This window comes from Oreochromis aureus, linkage group 20 (genome assembly GCF_013358895.1).
Source record: "Oreochromis aureus strain Israel breed Guangdong linkage group 20, ZZ_aureus, whole genome shotgun sequence".
Taxonomy (NCBI): Eukaryota; Metazoa; Chordata; class Actinopteri; order Cichliformes; family Cichlidae; genus Oreochromis; species Oreochromis aureus.
In genome coordinates this window covers 8,828,989-8,847,117 of record NC_052961.1, presented here as the reverse complement: position 1 = coordinate 8,847,117, position 18,129 = coordinate 8,828,989, and the positions used below count along the sequence as shown (strand labels likewise).

The window sequence follows — 18,129 nt, the reverse complement described above, 5'->3', positions numbered from 1 at the left end:
AGCACAACTGCAAATTATAACAGCAAGAGCAAAGACAAACAATAAAGGCTGTATTTACTGTTGCATATCTGAGCAAAATTGATGGAAAGGCAGAACTGCGTCGGTTCAGCTGTTCTGTGTAGAGACGTGGGAATGAAGAAATACTCAGGAGTCTCTCTCTCAAATTGTGGTAGGATGCACCAGGTACCAGCTATCAGGACTTATTCAAATACAACCATTAATAATTTACCCATTTAAAATTATTTGTATCCACAGAACAAGTGAAGTGAAACAATGTAACAGTATGAAGTCATAGTGCATCTCTTTTTACTTCTTTATACCTCAACTCATTCTAGTAACACAGCTGGGTTTGTATGTGTATAAAATGGTGTAGTATTTGTTTGAAAAACCTTTTAAATGGATATATTTTAAAAGCATTTTTTGTTCAGAGGTTTGGCGAGCGCTGCTCTCCGTTTCATCATGCACACGCCTCCTTAGCTCTGCTTTATGTGTGTCCATTTCAGTGTGACAGAAAGTGAAGCGAAGAGAAAGATTTGACTTGAAGACCACTAAATACTTAAGTGCAATAAATATTTCCTAACTGTAACTTCAATATAAAAAATCTAAAAGAAGGTAAAAAAAAATGTTCACTGCATCTAACCTAAAAAGAGAAAGTGGCGGGGAGAAACACCACCAGCAGCAGGTGAGCTTTCTGCAGCATTTCACAGGCATTTGGTGCATTTTACAAGGCTGACTGGATCTTTTTCTCTGCATATACGTAGTTTTTCTCTTTGTAAATAAATGTGTTCAATGCCTTTCTGCTTTCACCTGAGGCGTTGGTGCTGTGTGATATCCAGTGGCTCTGAATGCTCTATTTATCTTTGATTGACTCTACTGACTAAAAGGCCAGCTGACACAAAGTTTGCTTAGAAAATATACATTTCAAGGAAAACCCTGTATTCTTTATGTTGAAGGCTAATATTTAAACCTAGAAGCTATTTAAAATTATTAAATTACCATGTCTTATCTTTAAAAGCTGCAAAAAGAAATCCCTCAGGATTGAGAAAGTTCTTATCTGCTAGGTGGCAGATTGTGGAGTGACACGAAAAGTTCAGTCCTTTGTTTGATTCTATTCGTCACAGCCTATTTGCAGATTGTACACATGGGGTTTCCTTGCAAGAGTGTTGCTACACCATTAGCAAGTACTTTGCCTCTATCGCCTTATTAAAAACATTAAACAAACAAACAGTCTGGCCAGCTCTGGATCAAATCTACTGCTTCTTTGAAATAGGCCAGGAGTTTTTGGTGTTTGCGAGTTTATTAGCATTAGCTAACTTCTCCAGACAGATGACTTACTCAGGATGAGCTTTTTGAGATCTCTGGTCTTGTTAAAGCCATAAATCCATTTTTATTTTATTTTATTTTTTTATTTTTTTTAGGGGTGTGTTGCCTGCACTGCTGGTTAGTATAATTTATGTTGTTTTACACCGCCTTACCCTACCCTAGGGTTCATGAGCGTGCCCACTTGGGAACCACTGGTCTAGACAACCCAGTGCACCCAACAATCTGTTGCACCAGAAACTCACATTAACGTAGCTACATTATTTCAACTAAAAGGGAAAGAGAAAGAGAGTTCATTGTTTTTCGTTTCCACATATTTATATATAAACATCTCTACTGGTAAATGAAACTCCAAAATCTCAACATAGTTTGCAATCCTCATATGTAATAGTATCAACATGGACATTCACGCTTTTCTTTTCCTAATAATTATGCCATATTCTTTTCATGAAAGCAAGAAAAAAGTGAGAAAACACTTGTCTGACCCGTGCATGGTGCTAACATATTTCAGTCTAATTAACAAATGCTTTATGCATCCTTATCAAGACAAAGGTTCTGGTTCTGGTTTTAATAGGATACGATCACCTTTTGGCAACCTCGATGATGTCAGAGTGCTCACCATAAATCTTGCACCTTAATTACTACCCTAAGATAAATGGACTGTTCAATCTCAGAAGAAAATGGAGAAGGAAAAAGCCCTGAAGCCACCATGCCAGCAGCTACCCGTGACAATATGTGAATGACAGAAATAGACATCTGTTGATGTGGGCTCTTATTTAGCCAATTAATGTGCTGTGGTCTAACATAAAATGTAACAAGAAGCAGCAAATACAGAAAGAAATTAGAGTAAGAAGTACTATATTAACTAGGTAGGAACCCATTTTTTGTTCCCTAATAGCTTAGATTTAGATCAAGCTCCTGATCTTGGAATTCCAAATTCCTTTAAGTCACCCATTCACAAACATTGGATGAGATTTATATGCATCTCAGTTTGGTTTCTATATTTAACATACTTGAAGGAAAGTTTGTCTCAAATACAGAAAATCACAGTGGATCAACGTATTACTATCCATCATCAACAGCTTATGAATTTTCATCCTCAAAGGACTAACAAGTTCAGCATAGTGTTATCACATTAAAGCACCTGTTAGATAGGTGGTGAGTGGTGGATGGACAGTGTAAAGCAAAGCCATTTTCATTTTAACATTCTCAGCTAACACTTGGTTGGCACTGTCAGTAGATTACACAGCCACACACTCATACTACACATGCAAGGTTATGTTTGCTGCTAGTAAGAAACAGTTTTGTGTGAAAGAACATTTTAAACTTGCTTCCTGTACAAAGGCTGCTGTTCCCCAGAGACCCCAAGACGAAATGTATCCACAGGCCTCATGTGTTTATTGATGGGAAAGAATGTGTATACAGATTGTGCGTGTGTGTGTCGATGCCATGCCATCTGTTTTAGTCAGCAGCTGCCAGAATACAGTATCACATCTCCAACTTGTGAGTAACTGAATAAAATGTGAGTACAACTGTTACCACAGTTATATTTGCAGAGAGAATTAACTCCTCCAAATCCTACTTTATCCTTCAGAGAAACTTTTGTTATGAGCTCTGATACTACAGAGCAAGAATTTATGAAGTCAGGGTCACTTAGTAATGGGAATTGCTAGCAAATGTTTGTGGGGATGTTTTCAAACACAAAAGGAAATTGGAGACATCCCTTATATTGTGGAAGCTTGGGAAAACCTCTTAAGGATTTATGCTTTGGTTCAGCTCTCACCACAACCGCCCCCTCCACCCTCACCACATTTATCCCTCTGACTCTTTGAACCTGCCGGCTGCAGTCGCCGACCCTCATTAATCATTGAGGATGGCCTTCCACTCTCTTGGGTAGTGCCCAGCCTGCCCAGGCCTCATCACTGATTGCTTGTGCCTCAGGCGGGTGAAGCGTCTCTTATGCTCCAGCCTTGGCACTGGGTGTAGGCCCTGCTTGGCATGGATGCCCACACTTCACAAGCCAACCTTGTCAACCCTGCTTTCTCCTGCTCGCTCTCCATGTGTTGGTGTGTGTGTGTACAGCTTAGCAATCTACTGTTGACCTGCCTCTCATAAATGAACTTCCTCTCTAGTTTATGTTCATTTCCTGAGTGTGTGTTGTGAAACCCAAAGTATATTGCACACCATTCATATCTTTACCGTAAATTCCTGTTTTTATTATTGAGCTTGTCATTGCTAAGTAGTTTTTTTTCTATATCTTTTATTTTCCTCAATTTCCGTTTCAGCCGTTTCCTCTCTTTCTACGTTTCCTTTTTCTTTTTTGTATGTGCAAAAATCAAATTGAGTACTATACCATCTCTCTTGTACTCCTTAGAGATGAGTTACTTCTTAATCAGTTCCCATGAATAGGCAAACGTAGCAGTTGCCAGTCCAGCACCTTTATACCCTCCCTTTTCTGTGAAATCTGGCCTGTTGCCTTGTTATAAATCTAATCCGCAGCTATGTTGCTTTGTCTCAGAACTTCACAAAGCCTATAACAACAAAAATATCCTATTATAAAATGGTTGTAGGCAATGTGGCTGAACAAAACAAAGGGACCGTAAACAGTCATTTCTTCTCCACTAAAGTCTATGATTGTCATGGGGGATGAATTTGGCATTGCACAAACAAAGGGATTTCATCATTTTCAGCCCCTGTCAAACCATCCCCTGGTGGGTCTGCAACTTCAGACTGTAACCGTCAGCTAAAAAGACCCTAGTGCAGCCTTGTCTGTAAATCATGTCCTGTGCTTTTTCCTCATTCTCAGTCTTCATCCTCAATATGTCATTATGTAGTATTTTATATTTGCACTGCATCCAGCAAGCCATTTTTGCACTGACCTATGATTATACCTTCTAACAGGTAATCAAGGTTATGTTTCCCATGGCAGTGTTGTTAAATGCAATCATGGATGAGGATGTGAGCATAGCCAGATCCATACAAGCCACAAATTTAGGTAGCCCACTGAATCTAATAATTGCCCACAGTATAATGGGATCCCATGGCATCAGGAATACATATTAAATGAATGTTGAACACAACATAGGAAATAATAAGATATTAAAATTAAAACAACACTGGAATTTCCAGATGAAATCCAATTAAATCAGCTGTAGCAGGCCTAGTGTTTTATTGACTTTTGCTGGTCCATTTCTGCTTGCAGCCTCTGTCATGAATGATTCATACCACTGGCTTTTCTCTACCTTGCACAGTGAGGGGCATAAAGTCGGATGTGCCCTAATTCACATACATGCAGGCACCCAAATCAATTTCAGCTACAACGTAAGTGTTACACTTTGACACTTTCTCTGTAAAACAAATACTGGCAAACCAATCTGTATGTTTTTGTGTAGGTTTTAGTTTCCCCATTCAGTTCCCCAACAGCTGAGTCAACTTTTATGCTAATACTTCCCTGGAATGCAGACAGCAAGATTGTTGAAAACATAATTGAGTGATCTCATACACAAACACAATTTTCCTCTTTTCTGCTTAGTTAAGTATTTTCATCTTAATGGCCTTCTTAAATAACTTCCTATTGTTGTTTAGTGAGTTGAAAGTCTGTAACCCCCCCCACCCACCAAATACTCCCTTTAGTAGAGCAGCAAGAGTGAGTTTCGGTCTTGGTTACAGATTAAGCATGGCTACAGCATGCTACTATTATTCACAGGTCTGAAGGATTAGTCTCAGAGGTAATGGTGATTGTGGATTTTTAACCATTTCATTGAACTGTTCTTTTTTCCAGGGTACATTCTTTAATGACTGAAAAACAAGAACTGGATCCACAAGTTTTAAATTGTTTGGGGATTTCTCCAATCCACACAGGGTCAGACGTATAAATACATCCTCACTAATATTTGGTTAAATGTCCTGTAGTAAGTTATAGCCCAACCAGTTGCTTTTGGCAGACATCAGCAACCTTTGGCATAATTCCAGCTGGATATTTGAACACTCTTCTTGGCAGAATTGGAAGTTTACTTAAATTAATCGGACCAAATGTGAAGCATAGTGGTGGTAGCATCATGGTCTGTGGCTGTTTTGCTGCCAGTAGTACTGGTACATTGAGAAAATCCAAAATAATTTTAAACTTGTGCACCCAATTCCTGTTTCCTCAAAGTCACTAAAGATATATTCTGTATAATCAGTCCATCCTGGAAAAAGAACACTTCAAGGAAATCATTAAAAGCCCCAAATTACCATGACATTAATGTGTGTATTGTAGGCTTTTGACCACATCTTTATATGGTATTAAAGTAGAGAGTGAATGCACTGTCTACAAAAAGTACTAAGCATGTCATGAAAGGGAGAGGGAGTGATAAATGACGTCACTGTGTTTTTTCCTGAACCTTTTACAATCAAAGTTCAATTCAAGAAGGAAAAAAGAAACAGTTTTCACACTAAGACACAAAAAACAACATAAATCATATATAATGTGCATACTATACCCTTAATCCAATTAAAGAAAATATCCATGTGCTTTAATAAATCATCAACAAAAAACCCTAAAGATAAAACAAACGAGCTATGGGCTTTACGGGACCTCTGAAAACATGCATTATCAGATAATGTGCATGGTGTGCATGTTCAAAAAATGTGCTTGTGTGTGAATGGGCCTTTAAAGTTAATTTTACCATCTACAATATAAAGCCTGGAGCCACTAGTAATCAATCTGAAGTAGATGACTCACTAACCAAGGCCAGCCATTATGAGGTCAAATATCTCACCCTCTCACTTCCTGCTTTAAAGTATGTCTGTCTATCTGCAGGTCTGTGTGGAAGTTTATTGAGCAAAAGGCTTGGCATTAATAATTAACTCTGTGAGGTTGTGTTTCTGTTCCATTCAATGCACACATGGTAGTGTTACATTAGGCAGAAAAGGACAGGGGAGATCCATTATTTATCCCGAGCACTGGCTCATAGGCTCAGGGTTGGAGGGCCAGTCTCTCGGGGGCAGATGTGGGACAGAGGGCAGATGAAAGAGCTTTTACATAGCAAACACATTTTCCACATCATGCTAGGTGAATGGGGTAAAGCCATCTGGGGATATATTATCTCCAGTTCTTTCATTTTAAGGATGACAGTTTGATGACACGGGCAATGTGCTGATTTCACCTGATGACCTTACTGAGTACAGCTCAGCAAATTCACAAGAGAACTAATAACCAGGACCCTGGCGACTGGAATGGACTGGGACATCGGTCTATCCTCAGTCATTCTCATTTATAGTGTTTACAGAAATTGTAGTGTGTTTTCCAGTTTGGTTCAGTTACTTTAGGCCAATGAAAAGAATGTCACTGAGCCAGAATACAATCTGAGCAGACTGAGCTTAAATGAAAAGTTGTCTTGTGTCTTCCAACACTCAACATTTATTCTTCAACCTGCAGCAAGCACACCTCAAAAGACGTAACTTTTACTTTGAAGACAAACTGTCTGAGTTTCTGTTTTGCATCACACTTTTTACATTTTTACTATGGCTTGGCGAGTGTTTGGAGTCAGCATCTTGAAAACTATTGGCAACCATGGCAACCTGCTAGCAGCCAAAGCGCAATCGCAGGGAGGTTTTTGGTGTGCCATCACATACCTCTTTGCAACCAATTTTGCACTGGCAAGCAACATCTTGGAAAATAGTTGCTAGCAGTTGCCTGGGGCGTGGGGGGCAACTAATCTGTAGCAACTGCTATAGATTAGCAATTAATTTCACAGTGACTGCTAGTGGCTGTGGCTGTCTGTATGACTCAATCTTCAAATCTACCCCTATAATAGTACAGTAATTTTTCTAATTATTTATAAGAATGATTAAAAGTTACTGTATTTAATGCTCAGAGGAAAAAAGAATTGAACAACTGGTATTCACAACAATCAACTACCAGACAAAAGTCTGAAAAGAGCAAAATCCTTTTATAGTTCGATACCAAGGTCAGGGTCTGATGTGGGGAAAATTATTCAAGGTCGATAAACTGTAAATATTTTGTAAAGCCCTATTTCTCCCACTTAAAAGTAAACTATCTATCCAGGCCCCGCCATAATATTGTGTGCCTTGTGTATGAGAACATACCATCGTAGGTGCCACTCTCCAGCAGCAGTCCACTTTCTTCCAGTTCACGAAACTCCGCCACACTGATGAAATTGTAGTCCACTCCCGGAACCTCCCCCTCTCGAGGCTGCCGAGTCGTACCTGCCAACAATGAGAAAGTTTAATACAGTAGGAACATCCAAACAAGTGGAATGTGCCATTCATTGCCAGGGTGGGAGTGGGGGTTGGAAGTGACACTCAATCCAACATGCCCACAGGGATGTGATTCAAGTCCAAATACAATGCTCAGGGGAGAATCTGTGTCTGCATCATGAATAGTCAACAAAGCTGGGACAGCAAAGCGATGAATTCATTATTCAAATATGAAACAGAGAAAAAAAAAAGTCCTCCACAGAGCCACACAGCTGTCACAATACAGAGGAAGTACAAGTGATGACAATGAACAAGATTTTTAATTACACACTTTGACACTGATTGTGTAGAACAGCACCACTTTAAGGACGATAAATGAGAAAAATCAGAAAGCTCTCTGTTGACCTTACACATATTTTTTTAAATAATAACACCATCTGCATGTCTACTCTGTGTGGAAATTAGTTCTCCGAAATTAATAATAACTAATCCAATGTACCTCCTGGTGCTGGACACTTCTGACTTGCCAGCCTACGCCTACCTAAATAAAATATTTGTTTATGCAACGCATTTTATGGGACCTCATTATCAGCAAACCACGAACTGATATTGTGAATAGATTCAAATGAATATACCGCACTGTCACCTCAAAGCCCTTTCTGTTGATTTATTAGCCACAATAGTTGTTCCTGCACTAAAAAAAAGATTTGCTTGTGATCATAACACAGTGTTACAATGTCCTAGAATTAAAACAAAAAAAACAAGCAAATCACGCATACTTGCAGTGTATTTCCAAATGTCAATGGTTATGATCGGTGGCAGTTGCTTTGCCTAAAACAATAATCGAGAAAGAAGAATTCCCTTTCTTTCCAAATGCATCCTTTGCTCTCTTTTTTCCCTTCGTTTTACAGTCCTTTACCCCCTGAAACAGGCAACCTTAAAGCACTTTCAATTCCAGCAAAGAGCCATTAAGTAGTAACATGCTGCAACTGTGATTTAAAAAGTGTCACATTTTCCCTTGTTGATGGTCTCAATGGCAAGACACTGAAAACATACTGTTATGAAAATAATTTTATGCTCCCTAACACGCCAGCCGTTCTTACCATCATCTTAGATGTAATCAGGCCTTTTGAAATACCTCAGCTAAACCGCTCTGCTATCTGACTGCACTGCAGGCACGAGGGATTTTAACTCAGAGCTTAATAGGAACCCATCCCCATTCTTCATTTTCTTTCTGTGTCAACATCCATCCCGACTGCAGTGTGAGCCATCGCATCTGAAACTGCTTAGTTTCTTGCAAAGGCAATCTTTTATTCTGTCAAACAGAGCAATCAGATGAGACCAATAAAAATCACAAGAAGAAGATATATGAGCTCATTTTTGGAAGAAGGAATAGGGAAATGTATTATGTAGCTATTTATTGTTAATTCAACTACCTTACCAACAAACTCCAAGACACTGGATCGGTTTTCCTGTTATACAATCATGTAAATGTATTTTCATATGAAGTTGGTGCAACATGACTGCAAAGGTAGCAGAAACCCCCCAAAATAACACAAAATAAAGGAGAAAACAATAATGTTACAGTTTTAAAACATGAAAGAGAGCAAAAATAAAACTGTATGTGCAGTTTGCTATTCAGTTATGGTTAGTGGAAAGAGACCGCTAAGACTGCTGAAACTGCCACCTGAAAAAAGAGCACTGGGAGAAGGAGCTTTGAAGAGAGCACCAGAAGAAATTTGCTGCCAATTCTCACCGGAAAACACAAGCTTGTTTTAACTTTTAGTTTATGTGTTTGATTTTTTAAGAGATGAAACAACTGCATGAAAACAATACAGAAGAAAAACAAAAAGTAATTGTAGTTACTTCACATCAAAATCCAGCTCTCCAGTGTTAGGTATGAACTGTGTTTCATGGATTTTGTTAGTCGTGTACTGTATTTTGCAGGTTGAACACCCACTCAGTGGAGCACCAGAAGAAACAACAAGCATTTGCCCACAAGATGCTAATTGCAGCAAAGCAGAAAAGAAGGAGTAAAGAAGCAGAGGGATTGCCATTTGTAAACTGACAGATGCTTGATCGCATAGTGCCAACTTCAAACTTTTAGTCAGACTGTGTGCGCTGGTAGAGTTCGACTGTAATATACGATAAACACACAATAAATCAGAACACTAACACGAAGGGACATGAAAATATGAGTGTTGGTTACAGTTGCTGGCTCAATAGCTACAGTGAAGACACAATAAACACTCGAAAGTGTGCATTTAGCTTGTCCATTTTGGCACATATCATCCAGAGTTGTCTGAGATTTACAGTAAGTAGAAAACAGTAAGTGATGAGTTCAGTGCAACAACTATGCTTAGTTTTTTTTACACTTGCTTTTCACTTCTCAAAATAGAAATTGCAATTGACTGAAAACCTGAGGCACTTTATTTTTACCTTTGCACCATCCTTCCTTGGTGTTTTATCGTGAAGCGAGACTAGTGGGCCTGAGTGCTGTGCTGCGATGGATATTAATACCCAGGGAAGGAGAGAGCGATAGTAGACGGTAGAGTTGGGTGTTGGGATTTAGTGAAGCTTTAGGGATTTTTGGATGACCTAGACCCCTGCTACTGTCTTGAGCCCCAGTTTGTGGGAGGAAGTCATACTTCTGTCACTCCGAAATGCTATTTGAAGTGCTGTAATGAGCGCATGGCATCATGCTGTAGTGGCTATTTAGGCTGCTCACAGGGTCACTTTGGCTGAGTGCACTGTGATAAGCCACTGGCACAGGCCTGAATGAGCAAACTGGACAGGGGACATATGCTGAGCTACTGAAGCCAAACCGCAGTGTTGATACGCGTGGTTCACAGTTACTATTATCTTCCACAATAACTCACCAAAGTAGACCCAAATGTGCACAAGCAGGTACAACTACAACATTTGCTTTTCAGCTGTGATAATCATTGTGATAATGTGAGAAAATGTAACATTTGCATTTTATTTGAGATAGAAAAGACTGAGGTGTTATTTATCACACTATAATTAGACGAGGAGGTCTAATAATTAAACTTTAAACTACTGTGAAACTTCCACGACAGCAAGCATGATTATTCGGTAAGACACACATAAATATGTATCTCAAATTAATCAGTGATACTTCTACACAGCAATATTTCTTAAATGCACCTCCAACTGTCTTTTGAATAACGTCCCCCACAAGCAAAATGTCAGAAATGAAAGCTTTCCAAATGCTAAGTGTGAGTTGCACAAGTAATAAATGCTGTCTCGAGCAGTGATAAATGGCAAAAACGTTGTTGTTTATGTTTGTTTTTTTAACTCAGCTGCGCATCCCAGAGAACTGCAGCTGCTCTTTCATTTACGCCTGTTGGCCTTGTTGTCCATTTTTAAATCACTCGGGTATAAACAGAATATTCCAAAAGAAGCAGTGGAGCAAACTCAAACTGAGGGGGGGAATCAGAGGGTGAAAAGTAAATAGAGAAGAAAATGTACAATTACTCTTTCCTGAATTTAAATCGAACACAACCAAGGTCTGACAACAATCACAAACTGACAAACAAACATCTCTCTTAATTAAATATTTAATATACACAGGGGAAAAACTTCATTATTAAACATAAAAACACTAAAAGTGTGTCATCCTTTTTCATTGCACAAACACTGAAGTCTATATTTATATATTTTACCTATGGTAGACATCCTTATTAAAGCCTATTCAGGTTTTCCTAGGACTGTGTGCTTTTATAAATTTTGGTAAGATCAAGAAGTGAAAATCTGCAGTTTATAATACTGAAGTGATAAGTAGAAGAAATGAACAGAAAACAAGTTAAAGGGGTTTATTTGAATGAAAGAATAGGGAGAGCCTGGAGGAAAATGCATAACAGGTAGTGCTACAGATGGGAAGAGACCACGCTCCATCTGGAGAGGTGAGAGGGCAACAAGAAGACCCAGACAGAGAGAGAAGACTGAAGGGCCCAAGGCTGAGGAAGCTACTCACAGGGAATGGTACGCAGGTACAGGTTGTCCCTAATCACCTGCTGGAGCTTATGGTCCAGGGAGCCCTTCTGAAACTGCAGACTGAGGTAGTGACGCAAATCAGTATTCAACACTTTACCTGGAGCGAGAGAAAAGAAAAGTTTGAGTTATGAATTCACACTGGACGGCCTCCAAACTACACACATTTTTAAAACACCATTTTGATTATTTACATTTACAAGACAATTAAAAAAGATAATCAGACATTTCATTTTATAACCAACAATACTGGTAAGCTGTAATCAATAACCTCTGCTACAGTCCCCAAATCAAAAAGACCCCACTTGTTGGGACAGTAAATATTTACATCTGATACTATGTGATTAGTAGCACATAGTAGCATGAAAGTCTATGAAAGTTTTACATTTCCAAAAATGGTCATTACCATGTTTCATGCTATCATGCTAACATACAGAATAAGCCTTAAAGAAATGAATTTTTTTTTTTAAATCCAAGCTTTAGTTACAAACTTTTTTGAAACGTGGTCGAGAATAATACACAGGTTACAGGTACACTTGCAATAAACTGTACAAAAGACGGACCTAGCTTCCAGATTACAAAAAATAAGCCAATTTTAACTAATGGCCACTAGATGGCGATAGCTGAGGTTGCAAAAAGACTTCAGGTCTCATGCTATGTTTTAAAAAAGGAGGACTGGCTTTGGAATGCTCATTACATAACGACTTGTGACCAACAAGTTGCCAGCCAAAGCACTTCACAGTCAGACACACCCCTCCTTGTCAAAAACGGGTTTTTGTTGTTTGTTTGTTAAATCAAGATCTCAAGGCTTTAAAGCAGAACATCAGAAACCAATGGATGATGTCACTGTAGCTATGCCCACCTTTAACAATCGATGGGTTAGACCCTTGAGATACATTTTTCCCCAGCACTGTAGGTTCAGCCAATTAATGTAACCCAATCAGAGGTTGTATTTATGTAATTCAAGACCTGCTAAGAAACACATTTTTTTATTGTGTTCTAGTTTGGAAAACCTTAAAATGTCAATGAGTCATTATTTCTTTTTCACACAACTGTAAGTAAATGTACATAGTATGATCCCTATCCGATCCCGATCGGAATGCAAACCTATTAGTCACGTGATTAAATATTGATTAGGCTCTATCATTAAAAATCCAGACACATGGCAAAAGGCAAGAGCATAACATTAGCACTGTTATTTCCTAGGAGGAACAGCAGTTTAATTCAAGTGTGGGGAGTGATCTGATTAAACATTAATTGGACAATTTTGTAGTAATAATTCAGATGCACTCACGAAAAAAAAAAAACAGGAAAAACAGGAACAGAACATTAGGATGGCTGTTTTTTAGAAGCAAAAGAAAAGGAAGCAAAGTCTGAGAAAGAGAGTCCAAGAAGAAGAATTACAGTTCTTCTTGGAGTGATGGAATATCATAGAGTAAACAGAGAGATGAAGAGAGAAAAAAGAAACCAAGAGCAAAATCCCTTGTGCTTCTTTGCTATAGTTAGACTCTTCCACTGTGTGGTCTCGAGCTGTGTGTGGAGCATAAGTTTCTTTCTCAAGAAGGGACACGCTGGATGTGCTTTGAATACGTCTTCACTAACACTGCGGGCATCAAAGCTCATTCTCTCCACCACTGCTTGGCAGGGGGTACACAATTAACCTTACGCTGCTGACTAAGGGAGTGGCACAAGGATGTGATATCTACATCAATTGTCATGCCATTTGTTTTGTTTTGGGTTTTTTTTTTTCTCAAAACAACACTTTGACTTTGATCAGAATCAAATCTTGTATTATGCATCTGTCGCTTTTTTCTTTGTGCAGTCCAAAATGCAGAAACGCAAGGCCAAGATGTGCCAATGTCTGCCAGAGTCTCTGACAGAAGTGGTGAAATCCTGCAGATATCTTATCCAAATCAGGAAATGTTGACAAATCAAACAGAAGTCATGCAGTAAATGACAGACTCCAAATGAGATCTACATTAAACTACTGTGGGGAGCTTAAGTCAGTCACATAATACACCTCTTCCAGCAGAATATGTAAATATGTAATTTTACAAATTACAAGAGCGATTCTCTTGTTGGCTCATCTGCTCATAAATATTTTGAAATATTACTCTGCATCATTATTTTAATTAACAACTAAAAACTTTATTTTGTATTCACTAATGTACAAAATACACACACATACGCATACAGACACATATAGAAAATAAAATGTAGAAAAAAAAGAATCAACTCTCATAATAGCAAAGAGAAATATTCCCATAGTGAAAGTAATGAATTTTTTGTGGCGCTCCCTACACATCGCACACTCTGTAAGAGCTTTTCCTATTCAAGAAAAACTTGAACAATATTTTTATGACACCCATTTTCATTTGGAAGTGTTAAAGGAGAGCCGAGGCAGCTGGGGAATAAGACAAAATAAAAACCCACCTAATTCCAAAATATTGTAAATTAAATTCATTGTTATTCATTCCCTAAGGGGATAAAACAAGTAATGCTAGGACTGCAGATCAGCAGGATAATGCTGTCTTAAAAAGTGGTGGTGAGAATATTTTTTAATAAAGCGTTTTGAATTTCTTGTTTACTGGATGCTCAACACGACTGGGTACTGTGGCACTGTGCTCTGCAGGAAGGCACAGACAGGTTTTTGGGGCTTCCAGTCATCCTTCATGTACCTGCTAATTTACTTAAGCTGAAACGGTATCGTAATTGCAGCATGTCAGTGGTACAAGTAAGTGCTAAGGCATGGAGAAGCATGGCTATCCATTATGTAACTCTATAGACTTTTTATTGGCACAATGAATGTAAGGAATTTAGGTCAATGAAACAAAAGCTGCCTGGCTTTGAATACACAAAAAACCCCACAAAAGCCACAAGCCTGCAGTCCATGTTCCCAGAAGCTATGAGAAATGAAAAACCCCAAATTCTAATAAACATAAAGAAAATACAACCCATCCCTCCCACTGGGTCAAGCTTGTTCCCATGTTAGTGTAGATGGGAGTGATTACCCCTCCGCCAGGGCTTTTATCAAGCTTGGGAAACCCACCCCAAATCTATTTTCACACAAGGCCTTGAAAGATCAACTGGTTTCAGTATGGACAACAGAGGGTACTAACTGATACCACAGAATTCCTGCAACTATGTGTAGATACAACGCGGGGTCACAAAAATCAATCTCTTTTTCTCTCTCGCACTTACACACAAACACATGCAAATTACCTCCACTGCCCAAAGCAAACTCCTACTCAAGAGCCTCTAACAGGGTAGCCTTTGTGGCCCGCCTGTCAGCTTGCGTTAGCCTGCCACATCATATCTCCAGAGACAGAAAGAGAATGAGAGAAAGGGGGAGTGCAGCGACTCTCAGCTTCCTGCTAGGTTACAAGGCAGCACATCACTGGCCTGCCAGGGTAGTAGTACGAGGCATGTGGGACACAATGGAAGCCTTTGTGCCTTGTCATCCGGCTATTAGGCACTCTCACACAGGGGGAGTGTAGGGGAGCAGCTGGGGAAAAGGGGAACTGCAGTTCAAGGATGGAGAATTATTAAAAACAAAGGGAGTGAAAGCGGACAAGGTGCACGAAGTGGGCGACGTTTGCACGGAGGATTAATGATGATGCATGGGAACACACATGGAAACCTACCATGCTTGTCTCATTTTCCCTTTTAATCATTGTTCAACCACTCCATGCATGCCTGTGCCGCCCTTTCTGTGGAGATTCATCAGCCCTGGCAGATCCCCACGGGGCTCTTCACACCTATGTTTGAGATCACTTTCTGAATTGCTATCAGGCCTCCCTGCATCTCTCCTTTTTCTCTATTCCACTGCTAGCCACTTAACCTTTTATTTGCTCTAATAACAATCCTCTGCTTTCAAGGGATGTCTGCATCTACCTGTCGCTATAATGGCTCTCCACCTGTCTTCTGCTGCGAGGATAAAGGCAAATACAAGCCAAGCCCTCTTTTTGTCTATAGCTGCCATTAGTTTTCAGGTCACATATTGAGGAGCAGGAGGACAGGCTTAGCAGATGGGTACACAACTTTTCTGCTTTAAAGTGCACAATGAAATTCTAAAGCAGAACAAATCCTTTGTAATGTACTTTTATTTAGAAATATGAGGCGCTTTGGATTTTTTTTTACATAATTACAACAAAACAGAATAAAATCAAAAGCCTAGAAGCATGCTAGCAGCTCTGAGACTGTTTCTACATAATCCTTCATCACAATGCTAACACAATTTAGCAGGTATAATGCTGACTCTGTTCAATTTCTTAGAAAAACGGTGTTAAAATGTGCCAAATCACACGACCAGCAAAGCACAGTTGAGGATGACAGTAATGGGTTTTTTAAGCATCTCGTCTTGAAAGAAATAATAGCATCAACTGAAATTTCATCTGGGGAAAAGTGTCTCACGACAATCCATCCAACAGTTTAAGACATGCCATTGAAAAACAGATGTAGGCTAATAATTTCATGTGCTGCCTATCGATTATCACTTTGATAGGCTTCATCTTCTAGTGACCAAAGTGGAACCAAGTCTAATAGTTTAAGTGGAATTTTAATCATCACCAGACCAACAGATTAGATCATAGCCGTTAATCTGTTGTTCAGACTGGTATAATCATGAGAAAGAAGTTAGGTTGACTCAAAAAACACCCCAAAAACCTCTTGGCAAATGAGAAAGTTCAACTACAGAAACAAATAAGCTTCCAAACTTTGTACCGAGCACTCAGGTAAAACTATCCATCTTTGTTTGTCTTCTGCTAAAACCCTGCAGCTCGACTTGGCACACCAGCATGCACTCGGTTCACCGGGGCCAAAACAATACACTTGCAATACAGATATTTACCCAGGCATCCAGTAAACAGGCAGTTAAATTACAATATGCTTGCATAGACACAATGCTCTTCCAAAATGAGAGTGGAAGCAATGAAGAGATGTCACCAGCAGGGGTGTCAGTGGGCGTCTAATGAGGCAATTCTCTGACAGTAGTGCAGCTCCAGAAATGGCGAGAAAGCCCCTGCCATCTGCTAATTACCACCTTGTTAGGTTCATTTGGCAACTTGGGACAATAGAATGTCCTGCCTCATTCTGTATGACAGGCAGACAGAGGAATCAACAGATTTTTGGAAAAGCGGTTCTCTATATTTATACTAAAAAGGCAGAGGAAAATGAAACAAACACTTATGGCTCATTTTGGTTTCCCTTTAGAGAGCAACAGGCATACAGACATGGTGGGTTTTGCACCAGTGGGCTCATCTTTCAGTCTCATGTCTGCTCACTCAAGGTGACAGGAATAAAACCAGCATTTCTCCTTAACCTTCTTTGAAGTTGGAGAGGTATGTATTGTTTCTTGTTTTAGACCAAATCTTTCGCTCGTGTGGCCACTGTTTAAGCTGAGAGCTGTACTTTAATTGGCTAGAAAAGGAAGTCTGTGTGAAGTCAATTAGTGCTGCAAAGCTCAAGTGATTAATTGTGGATGGAGGAACACTTTGGGATGAAAAATGTTAGATGAAGGAAATCAATGTCCCCAGTAGCCTTTCTCCCTTCAGGTTAGATAGATCTCTCTTGAAATCCAATTAGTGGCACCATATCTTAACATAAGGTCAGACTGCACAGTGTGGGTGTTTTGGCTGTAAAATAACTAATGGCCAGGTCAGAGACCTTTTTAGACAAGATACATGTTTCAGTTTCAATGTTTCAACGTTTAAAATCAAGACTTTACAGAATGTTGAATGACAGGATTTATAGGCAATGAGTATCAAATTCCTATTAATAACAGAGTTGGAGGAAATGAGGTGCTGGAGAAGGGACTCTTCATGATATTATGTGAGCTTGGTGTGCCACAAGGACAGCTGCATTATCCCTGCACCCTTGGCAGAAGTATGCAATGAACTCTTTTAGCAGGTAATTGAAAGGAATAGTCATGCTACAGATTGAATGCGGACTTAATGTTATAGGTTTATTATAGTCAGTGTAATAATCATCAGTGCACTTGGCAGTAGACACAGATGGTCTCCCAAAGCACTCGGCATTCAGAAATATATTCTTGGATTCGGGTGGCTTACTTGCAATTGTTGGCTGACTGTACTAAATATCCATTACTTACATGTTTGAGATGAAACTGGCTTAGTGCAGTCTTGGCTCATTTAACAGTCTACACTTATTATATTGATACATGGAGCATGTGTGCATGCCATATCAAAACTTCAGTGGAGCCAGTCAGTCTGTGTAGTACGGTGTGATGAATTCTTGCCAAATGAGGTGACTTCACATTAGTTCAAAGTACCGTGTCCTCCCCAGTCAATAGTTAACCGCATGCAATAAAAGTAACAAGCATTTTTTTTCCAGGCAGTAAGAAGTGACCTTGAAATTGTCCTTTCACACACACACACACATACAAACACACACACACCCTATCTATAGATCTATGTCTATCTATATCTATCCATCTCTATCTCTCTCTCTCTATAGATATAGATATTTATAGATAGATTTATACACATATACATACACATGTATACAAAGCTACAGGCAAGCCTTTTTGGTTGCCTTTTGATTCTTAGCTGAGGCGAAAGAACAGTCACAGTCACC

General features: G+C 39.3%; 1 protein-coding gene across 1 annotated transcript in view; it reads right to left on the bottom strand.

Annotated features, from left to right (window-relative positions):
• magi3a (membrane associated guanylate kinase, WW and PDZ domain containing 3a) overlaps window positions 1–18,129 on the bottom strand; it is a 111,061-nt gene that overhangs the window by 27,798 nt on the left and 65,134 nt on the right. Inside the window, exons 2-3 of the mRNA XM_031741949.2 lie at window positions 11,519–11,635; window positions 7,411–7,530 (exon numbers count right to left, since the gene is read on the bottom strand). Coding sequence (XP_031597809.2) covers window positions 7,411–7,530; window positions 11,519–11,635 — 237 coding nt within the window. The remainder of the gene's footprint in view (window positions 1–7,410; window positions 7,531–11,518; window positions 11,636–18,129) is intronic.